At 50.2% G+C, this 16,728-nt stretch overlaps 1 protein-coding gene across 2 annotated transcripts in view; it reads right to left on the reverse strand.

Annotated features, from left to right (window-relative positions):
- The window catches only part of GALNT18 (polypeptide N-acetylgalactosaminyltransferase 18), a 275,266-nt gene extending 259,969 nt beyond the window's left edge, over positions 1–15,297 (reverse strand). Inside the window, exon 1 of one of the 2 annotated variants that reach the window (XM_081153870.1) lies at positions 14,730–15,297. In XM_081153870.1, coding sequence (XP_081009996.1) covers positions 14,730–14,964 — 235 coding nt within the window. In that variant the 5' untranslated portion in view covers positions 14,965–15,297. The remainder of the gene's footprint in view (positions 1–14,729) is intronic. The other variant, XM_081153869.1, reaches the window with a different exon arrangement.
- Between the last annotated feature and the right edge of the window lie 1,431 nt (positions 15,298–16,728).

Below are 16,728 nucleotides of genomic sequence, written 5' to 3' on the forward strand. Positions count from 1 at the left end.
TCAGCCGGGAAGCCAAAGGACAGCTTTCCCGTGGCCCCAGGAGCCCTGAGGGATTCTTGAGGCTCTCTTAGCAATCGGACCTGCCCTCTCCTTCTACTGACCTCCGGGGCATCCACTTAAATGACCTCAGCTCTGCCCTCCATTTGAAGCAGAGCCTCCCTGTTCAGCTGCATCCTTTCGGGCATTACTCTCTGCTTTTGGTGCAGATTTATTTTCCCCCTCTGTACACATAAGATTGCTTTCCTTTGAAAGTGACCACAAGTGACAGCTTTATTAAAATAAAGACATCGAGGGTCCCCTGAAGGCTTCATGCTCCTCTTACGAGCTGACTCCTGGGGGGATCTCAGTGCAGGAAACACATTTTACACTCACATACTCACACACACCGAGCGGCAGCTTCCCTGCGATTAAGCCTTGAAACAACGGTATAAGCTATGAGGTGTCATGAAAGAGACCCCAGGGGCATGTGTTTTCCTGTTCCTGACCCTGACCCAGAAGAGGGCACAGTGTGAGATCACCTCCCGCAAGCCACCCCCAAGCCTGGAGGGATGAGAGGCAGCTCTTCAGCCCCTGGACGGCCTTCCAGACAGCTTTGCAGCCAGAGGCCTGGACAGGAATCCTCTTCCTAAGTGGTTTTAGGACGGACTGCTTATTTATTCAGTCAGTCACTCAACAAACTCCTACTTAGTCCCAGCTACATGCCTGCCTCTGTGTGAAAGTGGAAAATGGAAAAAATAGGACCTTGTCTCTACCCTCGAGGAACCCACAGTGTGATGGGAAAAGCAGATAGCTCCAGTACGACTTTCTTATCCGCAAAATGGGGCTAAGGATCTCTCAGACTTCTTTTAAGGATTAAGCGGTGTGCGGTGGATTAAACAGCGCCAAACATCCAGTCGGTGCCTGGGAAACGTCAATTTCCTCTCTTCTCCTCTCCTTGATGTAAAATCTCTGCTCTTCCTCCATCTGCATCACCGCTGGGATTTGAAAACCCGGGGAGAAAACTGCTCCCAACACAGAGATGGCATCATCAGGAGCTCCCACGCACTGCTTGGATCTGAAGTCAGGCGCCGCTCAACAGCGCTACGTCCCCAATCTTGAAGATGATCCCCAATCCCGAAGATGATCCTAGCCAGTAGGGTGCAGGCCCCAGGAACCCAGACAGACCAGGGAGAGGGGCCTGAGGGCCCCTCTAGCCTCATCCCCTGGGACCCCATCTAAGGAATTCTGCCCATCTGAAAATCTGCCCATCCCCTGCCCCTTAAGCATCTGCCTTCTTCTGAGAATATACAACTAAGGATTTTTACCTCCCCATTGCAGAGGTTTATTCTGAAGCTGAGGGAAGTAACGGATGTAGAAGGAAACTTTCTAGACTTGATTCAGGACCCCTGGATGCCCATCCCAGAGTGTCCAGGGCCCATGGGAGGGCACCCAGGGCCATCGCCAAGGTGTGCTGAGCTTTGGATCCCGCGGCAATCAGTTCGAGGGTGAGGATGCCGACTTTCCCTTCTGGTTCCAGCATGCTCTGGTTCTAAGTGAGGGCCCTTCAGGCTGGAACCTTCGCAGCTGAGAAAGCTCACCCTTCTTTGCTAACCTATAAGGAACAAGGGAAGGGTTGCACTGAGCTACACAACACAACACTCTAAGTTTCTAATATGGGCCAGGGTGAAATAAGACATTTATGTTCTGTTTACAAAAATCAATGCATACTTTCTGTACTTCTAAAGTAATTACAAAGTCAAAAATACTTATGCCTGTTTTGCTAAAAACAACTGGCTGTTGTTGAAAATATTCAAAATTCACAATTGTACAGTTTTAGGTAAATAAAATAATTATTTTCTATTGTTATGTTAAGGCACTTACCTCCCTACTAATAAGTGACCAAAATAACTTATTAATCAAGAAACCCTGCTAATTGAGAAACCGTTTATTGCCCGGGAAGTTTCATAATAATTTACTACAATTCTCTCTAGTGAAAAAACAAAATCCATCCTAGTTTTCTGCTGTCACTAGAAAGGAATCTTTTTCAAAGGGACTTTAAATAGATAAGTACTAAAAAATAATAATAATAATAATAATAAAAGTAGAGTATACCTTCCCAATGTGAAACCCCATCTATCTCTGAGTTGTAAAGAATGTATACTAAAATTATATCACGCAACAAAATGCACATTTTGTAGAGGGGGAAGGAAAAGAAGATTGAATTGAATCTTCCTGACAATTGTCTTAAATCACACCTTCCTGCCTGCAATTGAAATCATAAGTCACATTGCTTTGAGTTCAATCAAATTCACCCTAGCAGGAAGACAGGCGGAGGCGCCTCCAATTCTCTTGGGAGGTCGAGACGAGGAAAACACGGGTCTCTCCTCAAGGGGAGCCTCCCTCAGAAATGAGGCTCTCTGGCCAGGTAGCCGGACACCTCGCATAACTCTCCCCCAGCCTCGCTTTCAGCCAACACCACATTCCTCACATTTCCACTGCCCGCTGCAATGCCAAGTGGTCTTGGGAAACAAACATTTCTCTACAAACAGGGGCAGGTCCCCAGTGGGGCAGGCTTTGGATTTCAGACGAGTCAGGGCCGACCGAGAGGCCGCAGGCCGTCGCAGCTTCAGGGGGGCCCCCTCGAACCTCACCGATGACTGTCCCAGGCTGGGTGTCCTGGGGAAGGCCTCACACGTGGTGTCTCATTGCACCGACATGGGCTTCGGATCTGACGTGCTGGGGGTCGCGGCCTGACCACACCTCCATGCAAGCGCGCAGGGGGAAAGACGGTGGGAGTGCAGGGCAGGGGGAGAGAAGCGAGACTGAAGAGGAGAACGTGCCCCCCACGCCTTCCAGGCGGCAGGCAGGGTGGGGTGCTCTCCCGCACGTCCCCTCCTTTAATCAGCCAGAATCCTGCAGTGTTTCAGGAGCAGCTGTCCTCATTCCTACAGTTAGGGAAACTGAGGCACTGGGAGGTGAAGAGACTTGCCCAAGGCCACCCGAAGCATAAATGCAGTGCTGACCTGTCACTGTCTGCCTCACACTAAATGAGAAAACTCAGGCTTCCGCCTCAAGGTACCTGGGGGTCCCGCTTCATACCTAACTTGCGCTGCTGACCTTCCCGACTGGCGCCCGTAAGCCCTCCTCGTCCTCAGGGATGTGCGGCCGACCCAGCTCCTCCCTGAAGCCTGTCCGGGCAACACGCGCCTCCAGAATTCAGTCTCCCCCGCCGCGTCCGCTCACAAACGGCCCGCCACTGTTTCTTGTGTTGCCTTCCCAGCCTGGTTATGAGCTTTTTAAAGGAAAGGGCCACTGTCCCCACTGTCCTATGTATTTAGTCATCTCCCACCACACCCGGCACAGTGTCAGGACCACAAGAGGGACTCAGGAAGCGGCCGCAGAGCAGCCTGGGTGGAAGCCTCTAAAAGCTGGGCTCCCCTCCCCGCGGCCCCCGCCTCCCAGAGCATTCCGCACACAGCGGCCTCCAAGGCCCGCACAACCTGCTCCCCGGCCCGCCCGTCTGCCCCACCCCTGCCCTTTCCCCACAGTCCCTCTGCTCCGGCCAGGCTAGCCACGCCACCGTGCCTCAAACACACAAGGCACAGGGCACACTCCTGCCTCAGGGTCTTCACACTGGCTGTTCCCTGCACCCGGAACTCTCTTCCCCTAGACAGACTTCACACCTAACTTTCTTCAAGCCTTTGCGTATAGTGGAGCCACTCAACACCTCACTGAATTGTAACCCCTTCCTATTTTTGTGTTTGTTCCACTGACATATTCCCAGCACTTAGTAGGTGCTCAATAAATGCTGGTGGAAGGAAGGAAGGGAAGGATGGGAGCATGTGACCAGCAGAAGGGAGGAGTATACCCGAGGCACTATCAAACACTCAGCCAAAGCAGAGAAGGGGAACTGGGAAGCAGGTCTGCAGCTTTTCCTGACCATCCCATGAGCCCTGCAGGCCCCCAGAACACTGCGAACCTTGGGATCTACCTCCTACATCTACCCACACGGCTTGGGGCCCACTGTTTTATACACAGCACCTGATAGCCCACCTCACTCAAGTGGGAGCTCCTGCAGATCTGGACATGTCTGTTGTCTCCGTGTGCATCAGCCCCCTCTGTGGTCCCTGCCCCTGCCTTGCCCCTGCCCTGAGCCTGGAGGACCGCCCCCCCCCCCAACAAAGTTGTGAACTGAATGAGTGGCAAGATGGCCTTGTTCACACTAAGTCCTCTCCTGGGAAAAACAACACTGCTGGCTGCAGAGTCAGGTCCCAAGCCTCTCTCAGCCTTCCCGAGTGCTCGGGCCTGATAGGCTCCTGGCAGGGGGTTCTCCTGCGCCTCCCGAAGGGAGACATGAAGCAGTCACTTTGTAACCCATCTCAGGGCCTTGCTATGCTCATGAATCCTCTTCCAGTCGCATCGGAAAATTCTCTGCCAAGACAAAGGGATGAGCCTGTTTTCCCTTGATCAGCATCAATAGAGCAGAAAAATAGGAGGGTTCCCTAGCCCCTTACTAAGGGGCTTGATAGAGGTAACAAAGTTCTGTCTCCTACTCACTGCATAACCTTGGACAGTAAGCCACAGGCACTGACCCTCAATTTCCTCATCTGTAAAAGGGGGGTTGGGGAAAACAACGCCATCCCACAGGGTTGCTTAACCACGTTAAAATGGTGTAACGTGTAAAGCAGTTAGCACATAATAGGTGCTCAACAAATATTAATTTTCTTTTCCTTCTCAACTCCCAGGCAAGTTCTGGCTTATTTCTATGCTTCCTCGCTGGTTGTTTTTTTCCAATTTTTGAAACACTAATAAAGGTCTCTTCAATTCACTTTCCCCTTCTAACATAACTCCCCAGATCTGAATAATTTTTTTTTAAGCCTGGCTCAATTATAGACTTGGAAGGTCTACATCATAATGCCTGCATGTTATATTTTCCTCTATACACCTTTTTAGAAAATAAAACAAATCGGAGGATCAGTTTATTATTAAACTGAGATTTAGAAGCAGAAGAAACCAAAATGTTAGAAGACTCCCTTCAGGGCCCTGAACAGAGAGGTCGGTCTAAAGCCTCTCCCACCCCCTTCCATCCTCTGTGGCCCCTTCTCTCCCGCCCGGGAAATATTAGGATGATTAATTAGACAAAGCCTGTCCCACTCCCCAAGATCCTTTGAGGCAGGAACCACATAAACACCAGGCATCAGAAGAGCAATAAAGAGAAACCAGACAACCCCTCTGCTCTGGAACCCTAACCAAGGCGCAGCTAAATAATCTGTAACAGAAGATCAAAAGGAATCTTCCACGTGGATAATAGAAACTGTCACCAGCATACACAGGAAGAGAGATTAGTTCAATAAAGGAATAAAGTCACACTTACGGGTCTCGACTAAGATTTTTGCTTACTTTTAACTTCCCAGCATATAACTCACAAGGTTATTAATACGGACTCCTACTGTTTGGGGCAAATAAACAGCTGCTGATATTTTGTGCCCAAACCACTTTATTAGAGCTTCCATTTACAGCAATTGTTCTTTTCTTTTCCAAATCCGGAGAGGCTCAGACAGCTAAAACTCAGAGAGTGCCAAGGCAGAACGAATAACAAAGGAGAGAGGAGGCAGCCAGTGTGGGCTGCGCTGGGGAGGGGGTAGGACAGGGGCTGCTGGGTCCCTCCCTGTCCTCTTTATAGCTCTTGGACAAAGTCAACAAGCAAGAACAGAGAGCAGAAGACACAGGTGTGGTGCAACCAGCAGGGTGATTTTGCCCTGATGCTAGGAGAACTCACTGAGGGACAAGGGTGACCAGCCATCCAGCCATCCAGCTCTGTCCAGGGCTGAGGGGCCTCCTCAGACCCAGGACTTTTAGTTTTAAAACACTGAAAATCCTGGCAAAATGGGCAAGCTGGTCACCCTAGAAGACGCATCACTTATGCCTGTGCACAGGACAGCACTCAGCACAGTGGCTGGCACCCAGTAGGAGCTCAAAAGTCGCGAGTGGAATCACAATGAGCTTCAGACTGCAGTTGGTATGCTCCACTCTTCCTTCCTACAAGGCCAAGATCCTGGGGGTCTCATAACAACCAAGCGGACCCACAATGATCCAGGAGAAAAGGCTCCCCAAGCCCTCATGGCTACACCTCACTCTCCCTTCCAAAGCAAGGCCTCCTCCCTCTGGCTCCCAACCTCAAGGTTCCTCACTTACACAAGGACAGACCAAGCGTCGGCCCAGACCCTCTCCCACCAGTCTCCCACCCCATCTGAGGCCCCTGAGCCTACACTCTAGCACGATTTTGATAAAATGACCTTCTGGTCCTCTCTCTGTGACAGTGTCATGTTTATATGTTCTATTCTGTAAAGAGTATAGATGTTGGAGACAGCTTCCCTTCTTGGCTCTACCACCTATCAGCTCTGTGACCTTGGGCAAACTCTCTACGTCTCTGCGTCTTAATGTTCTCACCTCGAAAACTCTCCCCCACCATGTCGTGAAGATAAAAAGCAATATGCATGGCCAGTACCTAGCCCTGTCCCTGACCCTCAGGAGTAGCTCTTCCTCCATTCCCCCGATACAATCAATCTTCAATTCTTTATACGCCTGTTGCTCTTGAAATAAATCAAGAGTCTGGTTAGAATTCTCATTTGTCACTTCTGTAGCTCCAAATCTCTCCTAGCTTCCTTACTCTCATATTCATAGGCTCAAGCAATTTCGGTACTGTTCCCTTAGATCCCCAGATGCCACTAGCATGACACTTATTAACCCAAGTTTCGATGCTGTCCTGCCCGGGTCCCTGAATTACCTTCCTGCTCCTCTGGGATCTCAATGGCCTTTAACTTTAAGTTCCTAGAGTACTAAGACGGGCACATCGGACTTGTGAAGCCAAACAAGGCACCAGAGCTTGTTAAGATGCAGCACCCAACAATCTTAAATAGGGTGCTTCGCCTTGAGACTTAAACTCTGGACACTGGTGAAATGAACCCATTCATGTCAGAGACTTGGCCCCAAGCCTTTCTCCAGGCATCACCTTTCATTGTTCTCACCTGTCCGGAGGAGATGGCTGCAGATGCCACTTCCCTGGATCTTTCCAAACACCGTGCTTTTGTGAGATCTTAAAGAGCAACGGTAACAGAACACAGGCCAGTGAAGTTGGCTGGTTCTCATGCCATTTTAGCCATGGCATCATACAGGAAGCCTGTCACTGTCATCGGGCTGGACACTCACGGCTTTCAGCAAACCTGAGTCACGTAACTAAAACTGAATGTTGGACAGTGAGAGAACTACACACATCAGAGCTGCATAGCCACTGGGATGGTCTGTTCTACCATGTTTTAATCCATAATCACGTAGCCAGAAAAAATATCAAAGCACCAGTGTTCATATAACGAGGAATCCTCGCGCTTACCGTTATGGTGGGCTGCACTCAGCTGGGCCCACAGAGTACACAGACCCACACAGAAGAGTCCAGAACAGGAGCTGCTCCCAATCACTGCCACTACATACTGTATGTTGGAACAGTTGTTGGGTAATTTGTTATTAACAATCATTTAAGTACCAAAGCTTATGAATGATTAAGTTTAATAAATTGAAGGGATTTCAAGGTTATCACACTCTCTTGCATACTAATATGCTTTCTGAAGGGAGAGAAAAAGAAGTGGAGTGAAAATAAATACAATGTGTTGGGAGGTGCATCCTGGTCCTGCCCTGGGGCCTGTGCCCTGCATGTGAAGGGGGGTGTGTGTGTGTGTGTGTGTATGTGTGTGTGTGTGTGTGTTTGTAAGGGAAAATATCAAGAACTCCAGTGCTCAAGCACTGCACTGTGGAATGGAGCTGACTCTGACCCCAAAGGCAAAGTGAGATTGGGTTAGATGACTACTGTAGGTGCCAGGAAATAATCAAATCTCTGACAAATTCAAGGCAGGAACCCCCAGTCTTAGAGAGACATTCAAGGCCAGCAAAAAAGCAGAGCCCACAATCACTGAATCTGGATCGTCCACCAGCAGACTTAACGCATTCTGCCCCTTGCTCCCTGCCACAGTGCCCATCCAACATTTATGAACTTCCACCTCTCCAGCTTCGTGCCTAATCCCCTTTCTCCAAAAATCCCACCTGGCTGACTTCTGGCTGCCTTCACTCATATTCAGCTTGGTGTTTCCCCAAGGGAACTTCTGTGCAACATCACCTACAGATGGACCGCCCTCCTCTACGCTTCTCCCCAGGGTAGCCTGTCTGTCCCAGACTCTTAAATAGAACCCCAGCAACAGAAAAGGGCAACAATCCTAAAGAGACCTTCAAGCCTCAGATCAAGGCAACGGCCCATTCAGCTTTTCAAGTTAAGTGAAGTCAGAAATCCTACAGGATGGTAATGAAGATACTCCAGTAACCTTCGATGTGGCTCTGAATCCCATTAATACCTCTGGACAAACACAGACCAGCCTAACCCAACTGGCTAACTCTGACCTTTGAGGCTCTCACAAAGCAGAAAACCAGACTGTGGCTCTCCGACATTTCATTCTGAATTCTCCTTGAGATTCTACACCAACCTACTTATCAAGGGCAAATAACAATTTATGTCAAGTGAGTGGGAAAGAATGTGGAACTCATTTATTTTACAGCCTACACACTTCTGGATAAAAATGAAAATTCTTTGGCCATGGGAAAAAGTTGTATTCTTTGGCAAGGTATTTCTAGTCCATAAAGATGTGGTCCTGAGCTATTAATAAAGGTAACTGGGCTCAACTTCTATATCCTGCTATTGAACTCTCTCAAAATATCAATCACTGTTACTAATATAATTTCACAAGTCACAGTTCATTCTGAAGGACAAATAGCCTTACTGTTTAAATGACACCATGTCTTCGAATAAGCTGCAAGCATTCAGCAAGCATCATATCCTCTGCTTCACAACTCTGCCAAGTCAGAGGTCAGATGAGGAGGGTACCAGGCAATCCTAGGCGACACCTAAAAGCTTTAAGGAGCAAACATATCTCCCAACCCCCAGGCCTAGAGCATTTTCTGATTTTTAAGAACCATACATGGTCTATAATTACCATGAGCAACCTGCTGTTATGGACCTGATGTACATTAATATGCACATAATATGCCTAATAAACTTTTAGGAAACAAAAGCAGTTAATAATCCATTTCTCCCATTGTTGGGATGATCTTGACTCAATGAAGTAAGATAATGGATTTAGAAATTAGTCATATAATTATAATACATTATTAATCACAGTATTCATGAGGGTAAAGAGATGTTATAAGAACACCACCCAGGAATTCAATTTCCTTTTAGATTTGTTTACTTTCTTGAATTCTCTATGCTACTATCATCCCTCACAAAAATGTAAGTCTGATCTTTCCTTTTCTCCCAAAACAGTGATTTGCAACATTTTTTTTAAAAAAACTGAGCCTTTTAAAAATGAAATATTTTATAGAACACTAATAAATATAAGACAGATGACAGAGGAGCTGCACTGGTTCCTAGAAGGGGAGATAGTAGATGCAGGAGAGGTCCAGGAGACCTCACTTGCCCCTTTCACTTCTTAGGGCCTAGACCAAACCTTCTAGAAGCCTGGGGCTCCTGAGGACAGAGATTGAAAACTACTGCCTAAGGGATCTCTATAAAGCAAAAATTACATATATAATATAGAATACATGCATTATTTATGATATATGTAAATAGAATATAACTATCTAATACACAAATCAGAAACACTGATAGCCCAAGAGGAAAACTGACAAAAGGACATCAATGCAAGGCGAAATCAAGCGTAGGTAAAGGGGGAGAATATTATATTCTATAGTAACCAAAGGAGTAGAAATCAAAAGAATAGAACATTTGACAGTGGTTATATTTGCCCAGAATATGTTGAATGATAACACCCAATGCTGGACAGACTCCATGAAATCCATACAATAATACATTGCTGGCGCCTGTGTAAAAAGGCTTTCCTTTTGAAAAATAATCTTTCACAAAAATGTTCATATTCTTTGAGTCCATAGTAATCCCACTTCTGGAAATACATCCTTAAAAGACATTCAAATGAAGAAAACAGTGAGGTGATGATGATTATTTCTGCATTATTTATAACAGAAAATCAAATGTTCAAAACTAGGAAAGTAGTTAAATCAATGGTGATATTATTGATGATGGAATATTATGCAGTCATTAAAAATACAGTAAAAGTTCTCTTTAAAAATCATGCACTGAATCACCTCTCTGGAGTAATCCTACTTTCATTCTCCCTGTGAAACAAACTCAGGTGCCTTTTTCCCTCTGCCTCAGACTTTTTCTCCCACCTCCACTCAAATCTCCCGCTAGCACCTGAGTTGTATGCTTATCAACAGCCCAATGGGTTTGTTCCAAATGTGTTTATACTCTTGGTCCTTGTCATTGTAACAACATAATTTAGTTAGATATTATATGAAGCAATAGAATATGACTACTAAAAAGACGAGAGTTGCTATTTCTAAGAAAATTAATTTAAATGCTTTGGAAAGACTTTATAAAGCTAGTCGCTTAAATAGCAGTCAAATTACACGTGAGCAAAATGACTGCAAAAGACCAGACAAAAGCCATAAAATTTTAAGCTACTACACTGAAATTGCCTCATAAGCATCTTTAAGTTCTCAATGAATTTTAAAGAAAACAAAATAAAAATTCAGACTTTGTAAACAGCACATTATAGGCATGGTTTATGCAAGAAAGATGATCAGAAAGCACACTCGGGCCAAAGACAAAGCTTTGGCCTTACATCAAAAGGCTGGTAAATGACTGTACATTTTGAATAATATTAAAATAAAACATTTAATGCATGTATGTAATATCTTGTTTTATTCTCCTCTTTAACCAATTTTTCCATTAACTGACTAACAAACCCTGACTCTGCTTAATACGAGAAATTCTATTGTCCTTTAAAAACAAGTCTACTATGACAGAGACCAGGAGTGTCTTGACTCACTTCTGTACCCAGAGTTACCTCCCTGGTGTGATCCCTGGCACATTTAAGTCTCCAGCACATAAGGGCTGAATCAATACACCACGTAGCAAGCATGAGAAAATGCTTCTAACAAAAAGCCAACTGAAAAAAGCAGAATAAAAAATTACATGTAAACCACAACCACACCTTTGCTTTTAAATATGGAGACAGATGGACAGAGCTAGAAGGGAATGCTCAAAATGCAAAATAGTTGTATGAGGGTAGAATAAATTAGAGGTGCTTTTATATATTTTTAAATATTTTCTTTCATATTGGCATATTCTTTTACAGACTCAAAAAGATACATAATCAAGAAAAGGGGAACGCTGTTTTTTTTCAATTGGACTTCCAAAATAAGAAGTGTGTCAACATTTCCATTTCCTAAGCTCGCCAACACCTAGGCCTGCTTCAGCACACCTCTACTTGCTCCACCTCAACACCTCAACAAACCCATCTTTCTCCTCCTAAGACCAAACCTGCTTTAATAGTTATTTTCTGTTTCCAACCCATCAGGATGCTATTTTTTTAAATCTGGAGTTATCCACCCTCTCGTTTACCATCTATTTGGCTAAAAACAAAATTCTCAAAGCTGCGATTTATATTCCCAAGAGATTCCCAAACACTATCTAATTAAATCATTCAATCAGAAAACAAATTAAAATGAAATATCACTGCAACCCTCAAGAGGAAAATAAACTTTTCAGTCATGACTAGAACAGACCTCTAGGGTGACGCTCCAAAGCCTCTTCTAATTGCAAGTCCTATGGAACATCCTGCAGAACATTTTGTGACATTTGCAGCTTCCGGGACAACTATCCTTCCAAAGCAAAGAGGAGCCTGAGCAAGGTTCCAAAGCAAAACATGCATTTGCGAATGGAAATGTTTCATTAATGACTAAGCGGAGCACTGGGCCTCCGCACTGTGTACTCATTCATTCGTCCACGCAGCCATCCAATACCTACTCTCTGTGAATGCCAGGAACTGTCCTGGCTGTTTCACAAACCCTTTTTAAGTGAATGTAACCTTTGCCGCTCAGCATGAAACAAAACAGAACCCATAGCTTCCTGAGTTTATGTAGGAAGTCTCCAAGTCAGAAGGCTATGATGCCATCACCCCTGGGCCACCCTCCAAGGTCTCTCACTCTGATATCAAATCCCCCCATCCAGGGGAGCACCGTCCCCCCTTGATCCACTGACCCCCCTTAGGAAATTGTAGAGTATATACAGGGTTAAGAACAGACTCTGAAGCCACATTAGCTGGCTTTAAATCCCTGCACTACCACACACCAGTGGTATGACCCTATACAAGTCATATAACCTCTCCATCTGTAAAATGGAGTTAATATTATCTACCTCATAGGGGTGTGGGGATTAGCTAATACACGTAAAGCACTTAGAAGAGTGCCTGGCACATAATAGGTGCTGTGTAATTTTTAGCTATTATTATTATTATTATCCTTTATTCCCCCTCAGCTCAGCAGAGTAAACTGGGTTGCTCAATAGTCTCTACTGACTACAGGAAACCTGACCGTGGAATACACGAAAAGGGTCCACATGACCAAGTACAAGCGTCTGATCCTGTCCTTTCCCATCCTCTGCCTTCAGAGAGCTGCACTTAGCCAGTCCCAAACTTCGTAGGCCCCTTACCTAAATAAGGCAAATCCCTAAATTTCATTTTAAATTCCCCAAACCTCAGCTCAGGGATGGCTCCAGCACCCCTGGGGGAGCTTTCACTAGTCATCGCTACCCATCATGGCACAACCAACCATGTAACCTCTGCCCTCTACCTGCCTCGTGTCCAGTCTTGCCCATGTCACCAACCCTTCCCCAACCCCCTAGGGACTGTGGCTTTCTGTCCTGACAATCTGGTCATTTCTGAATATCAACAGGAGTCATAACACAGTCATCACACACATTCGAGAGAACTGTACTAACACGTTTCAAGGCTCCCGCTCCCTCTTCTTTTTCCAACCTTCTCAGTGTTTCCAGGTAGAAAACTGAAAGTTCCAAACCATGCATAGTTCTAAGGTTTCCTGGGAGGAAAATCACAAAGGCTCCTTTCCACATCAACATTGCACTCACTTCCATGCAGAGCCTTATACACCCTGTGACACGGTCCACATTTCCACATTCAGCAAGACAGGAGCCCACTCTGTGATGAGCGCACGGGTTAAGAGTGTCTCCTCACTGCTTTCCAAAGCAGGACCTTGCTCACCTCCCTGACCTGACTGGGGAGCACAAGAGAGTCATTTTTCAGGAACATATACATACACGCACAGAATCTGTAAATAAAAATCTCTCACAATCCATGGCAAACTGGAAATGTCAAAGCAGGGAACAGCCTTGTGTCTCCCTGGGAACATTGTGAATCACCCTGGGGCGAACACTGTACTTCTATTGCTGATGAATTGCCAGTCTAGACCCAGGGGATGCAAAGGACAAGTAAAAAAGAGCAGCAACAGGCACCATCAGCAAGATAAATTGGGCTGCCAAGCCCACTGCCAGACTGAGGCAGAGGCAGGTGTGAAGGGAAAGCTGTCAACAGTCTCCTTTTCCGGGGAAGCGTCAGAGCCATGAACTTGTCTTGAAGTCATCAGTCAGGAAGCACAGCGAACCTGCGGCCTCTCCTGCACTCACCTGAACCTCCCTTGGGAAGGAACTGTTCTGGACACAGTGAGGACGCACACCAAATGTGGACAGAGCAGCCGTCCCCCCCCTGGCAGGAGCAGCAGGTGCAAGAGCTGGATCTAGACACCCGAGTGTGAACCTAAGAGAGTGCTCCTGAGGGTGCTGGAACCAAGCCGGCGGGCCTGCCAAATGCACAGGTGAGCAAGGCTCGGCTGGCCCCGCCCTGAAGCAGCGCTCAGGCCAGGTAGAGGGCAGGGGGAGCGAGATGTGAAGAAAGGTAAGTGTGAACCTGAGGGGCGTGCCGTGGGCGCGTGCCCGGGGCTCTCCCTTCCCCGCCTCCCACGCCCTCTAGACCAGGCCCCCGCGAGGGGCGCCTGCCCGGTGCCCCCCTTCCCTGTGCCCCAGCCCTGGCCTGGAGCAAAACCTCCCAGGGCGGCCTCAGCCTCCAGACCCACCCAGGCGGGTCAATCTGCTCCCCGGCCACTCCCTGGGCCCAGAGGTGGCGCTGCCCAGGGGAAGGGCCTGCACCACGCCGCCCGCGGCGGGTTCTGCGGGCGCCGAGCCGAGCGACGCGCCGCCGCAATGCACGGAGCTCCAGGCTCCGGGCTTTCCCCTCCGTCCGCACCTGCCCCGGAGAGGGTCTGGGAGCCGGAGGCTGTGGGGTGGGCACGAGCAGCACCCCAGCCGGAGTCCCCCGCGGTGCCCCTGCAGACCGCGCACGGCGGGCTGGGGCTGTGCGGTCCTCGCTCCCGCTCCCGCTCCCGCTCCCGCTCGTCCCGCAGCCCGCGGGTTCTCAACGCCACTGGCTGGGCCGCGGGCATCTCATCTGCCCCGACAGCCGGCCAAGGGGCTGGAGAGCCCGCGCGCGCTCTCTTGTACACAGTCACTCACACGGACACACACTGAAGTCGGACCTGCGTGGGATCCCGAGAGCCCGCGGGAGACCAGCCCGGAGTCACACGCACGTTCGGACACGTGTGCAGCGCGCCCCGCACCGCCAGCGAGCAGCACACACGTGCGCCCGGAGAAGCGCGCACGGCCGAGGGGGTCCCGCGCTCGGCGCAGCGTCCTCGCAGCCGCCAGCATCGCGCCTCCGAGCCCCGGGGCGCTGGGAGCGCGAACCCCCCCACGCGCCCGGCACCCCGGGCCCGCGTACCTTGGATGTGCTGCTTGATGACGTTCTCCAGGTGGTCCAGCCGCTCAATGATCCTCAGGGTCTCCCCTTTGTCTTCCTCCAGCTTCCTGTCGGCCGCGGGCTCCTGCCCCCGCACGTACACGCTGGCGATGTAGTTGGTGACCCAGCCCACGTAGAGCAGGCAGATGATGTTGGTCATGCCGCTCAGGATCACGCAAGTGGACACCAAAGTTTTGGTCTTCCTGGTGCACACCATCCTGGGCCCGCTCCTCCATATGGAGCCCCGCCCCGCCTCGCCCCGCCTCGCCCCCGCCCCGCAGCCGGGCCCGCGCACCTGAGCCCCGAGGCCCCCGAAGCCCGTCCGCCCGCGCCGAGCCGCGACGCCCAAGTTTGCAGCCGCCGCCTCGGCCGCCCGGAGACAGGAGAGCCTGACAAAGGAAACGAGGCGGATTTCCCCCGAATTAAAAATCTCTGAGCCCGTCTCCGAGCGGTCAGGGGCGGCCACCAGCTGCGAGCCCCCGTGCACGCGCCCGGGAAACTTTGCCACAGCCCGGGTCCGGGCGCTGCCGCCGCCCGCCGCCCGCCGCCCGTCGCCCGTCGCCTCGCGGTCCCGCGGCCGCTCTGCTGGAGGGGAGGCAGCGCCGCGCGAGCCCAGCCCGCCCGCCGAGCGACGCGCGCCGCCACCAATCGCGCTCCGGCTTGGAGAGGGGCCGGTGCTGGGCGGCGGGACCGGGGCGGGGGCGCCGGCGGCGGGGGGGCGGAGTCCAGCCCCCAGGCCCCACCTGCTGGCGGCGCCCGGCTCCCGCCCTCCAGGGACCAGCCCCAGCCGCCGCTCGCGGGGCGCCGGCCGCGCAGACCCGAGCTCCCGGAGAGGGCGCACCCAGCCCCACACCCGAGCTCCCGGAGAGGGCGCACCCCAGACCCGAGCTCCCGGAGAGGGCGCACCCCAGACCCGAGCTCCCGGAGAGGGCGCACCCCAGACCCAGACCCGAGCTCCCCGAGAGGGCGCACCCCAGCCCCAGACCCGAGCTCCCCGAGAGGGCGCACCTGCGGCCCCAGACCCGAGCTCCCCGAGAGGGCGCACCTGCGGCCCCAGACCCGAGCTCCCGGAGAGGGCGCACCTGCGGCCCCAGACCCGAGCTCCCGGAGAGGGCGCGCCCCAGCCCCAGACCCGAGCTCCCCGAGAGGGCGCACCCCAGCCCCAGACCCGAGCTCCCCGAGAGGGCGCACCCCAGCCCCAGACCCTCGGGGACAGATTCCTCCTCTAGGTCAGTTCTGCCTCTTGCTCATGCACTGTAACCTCGGGTTTTGGGGGAGTCCGGCGGCTAAAGCTCAGAGTCCCTCACTGGCCCTCGCCCTGGGGCTTCTTGCGCTGGTCCCACCCGCCAATTTCTCGAATGTTTTTCGGGTTGCCAGGAAAGCACGTGTAGGATCGCCTGTCCTGACCTGCCCTTGGTCAGGCCCTATGGGCACCCACTGCTTCCCTGACCTCACTTCGACCTCCACCCTGTCCACTGGCCTCCTGGATGTCTCCAAACTTGGCATCTGTCAAAGGAACCAACCTTCCCAGGAATCTCCTAGAAGATTTTGTACCGACACCATCCCCCTCAAAGATTTTTGCCCTGATCTAGATTTTTTTTTAAAAAAATCTGGGTACTCCCAGGACAAAGCTGTGTCCTATAGCTCCAGCTGTCTCCATGGGGAACCAGGGTCATCTCAGTGCACAGGGAAACCCTGCACAGACTTACCCCTGGGGGAGGGAGAAGGGGGGATTAAGTTCCCTGTGACCCCTGCAGTCCCTATGCATGCTTTTTGTTATTGATGTTAAGGAGAACTGTGACCGTCAGCAAAGGGGCAAGGCTGGACTCCAGTGGTTGACACTATTTTGTTTTTAGAGCAAATATTCATATCATCCCTTTCTGCTGAACTCACTTCTTCTCAGCACCTGAACAGAAATCCTTTAAACAAAGACTTTTTAAAACACATATTTCTTTCTTCTTCTCCATATGTTGCATGCATT

This window comes from Miniopterus schreibersii (genome assembly GCF_964146895.1).
Source record: "Miniopterus schreibersii genome assembly, chromosome: 12".
NCBI lineage: Eukaryota > Metazoa > Chordata > Mammalia > Chiroptera > Miniopteridae > Miniopterus > Miniopterus schreibersii.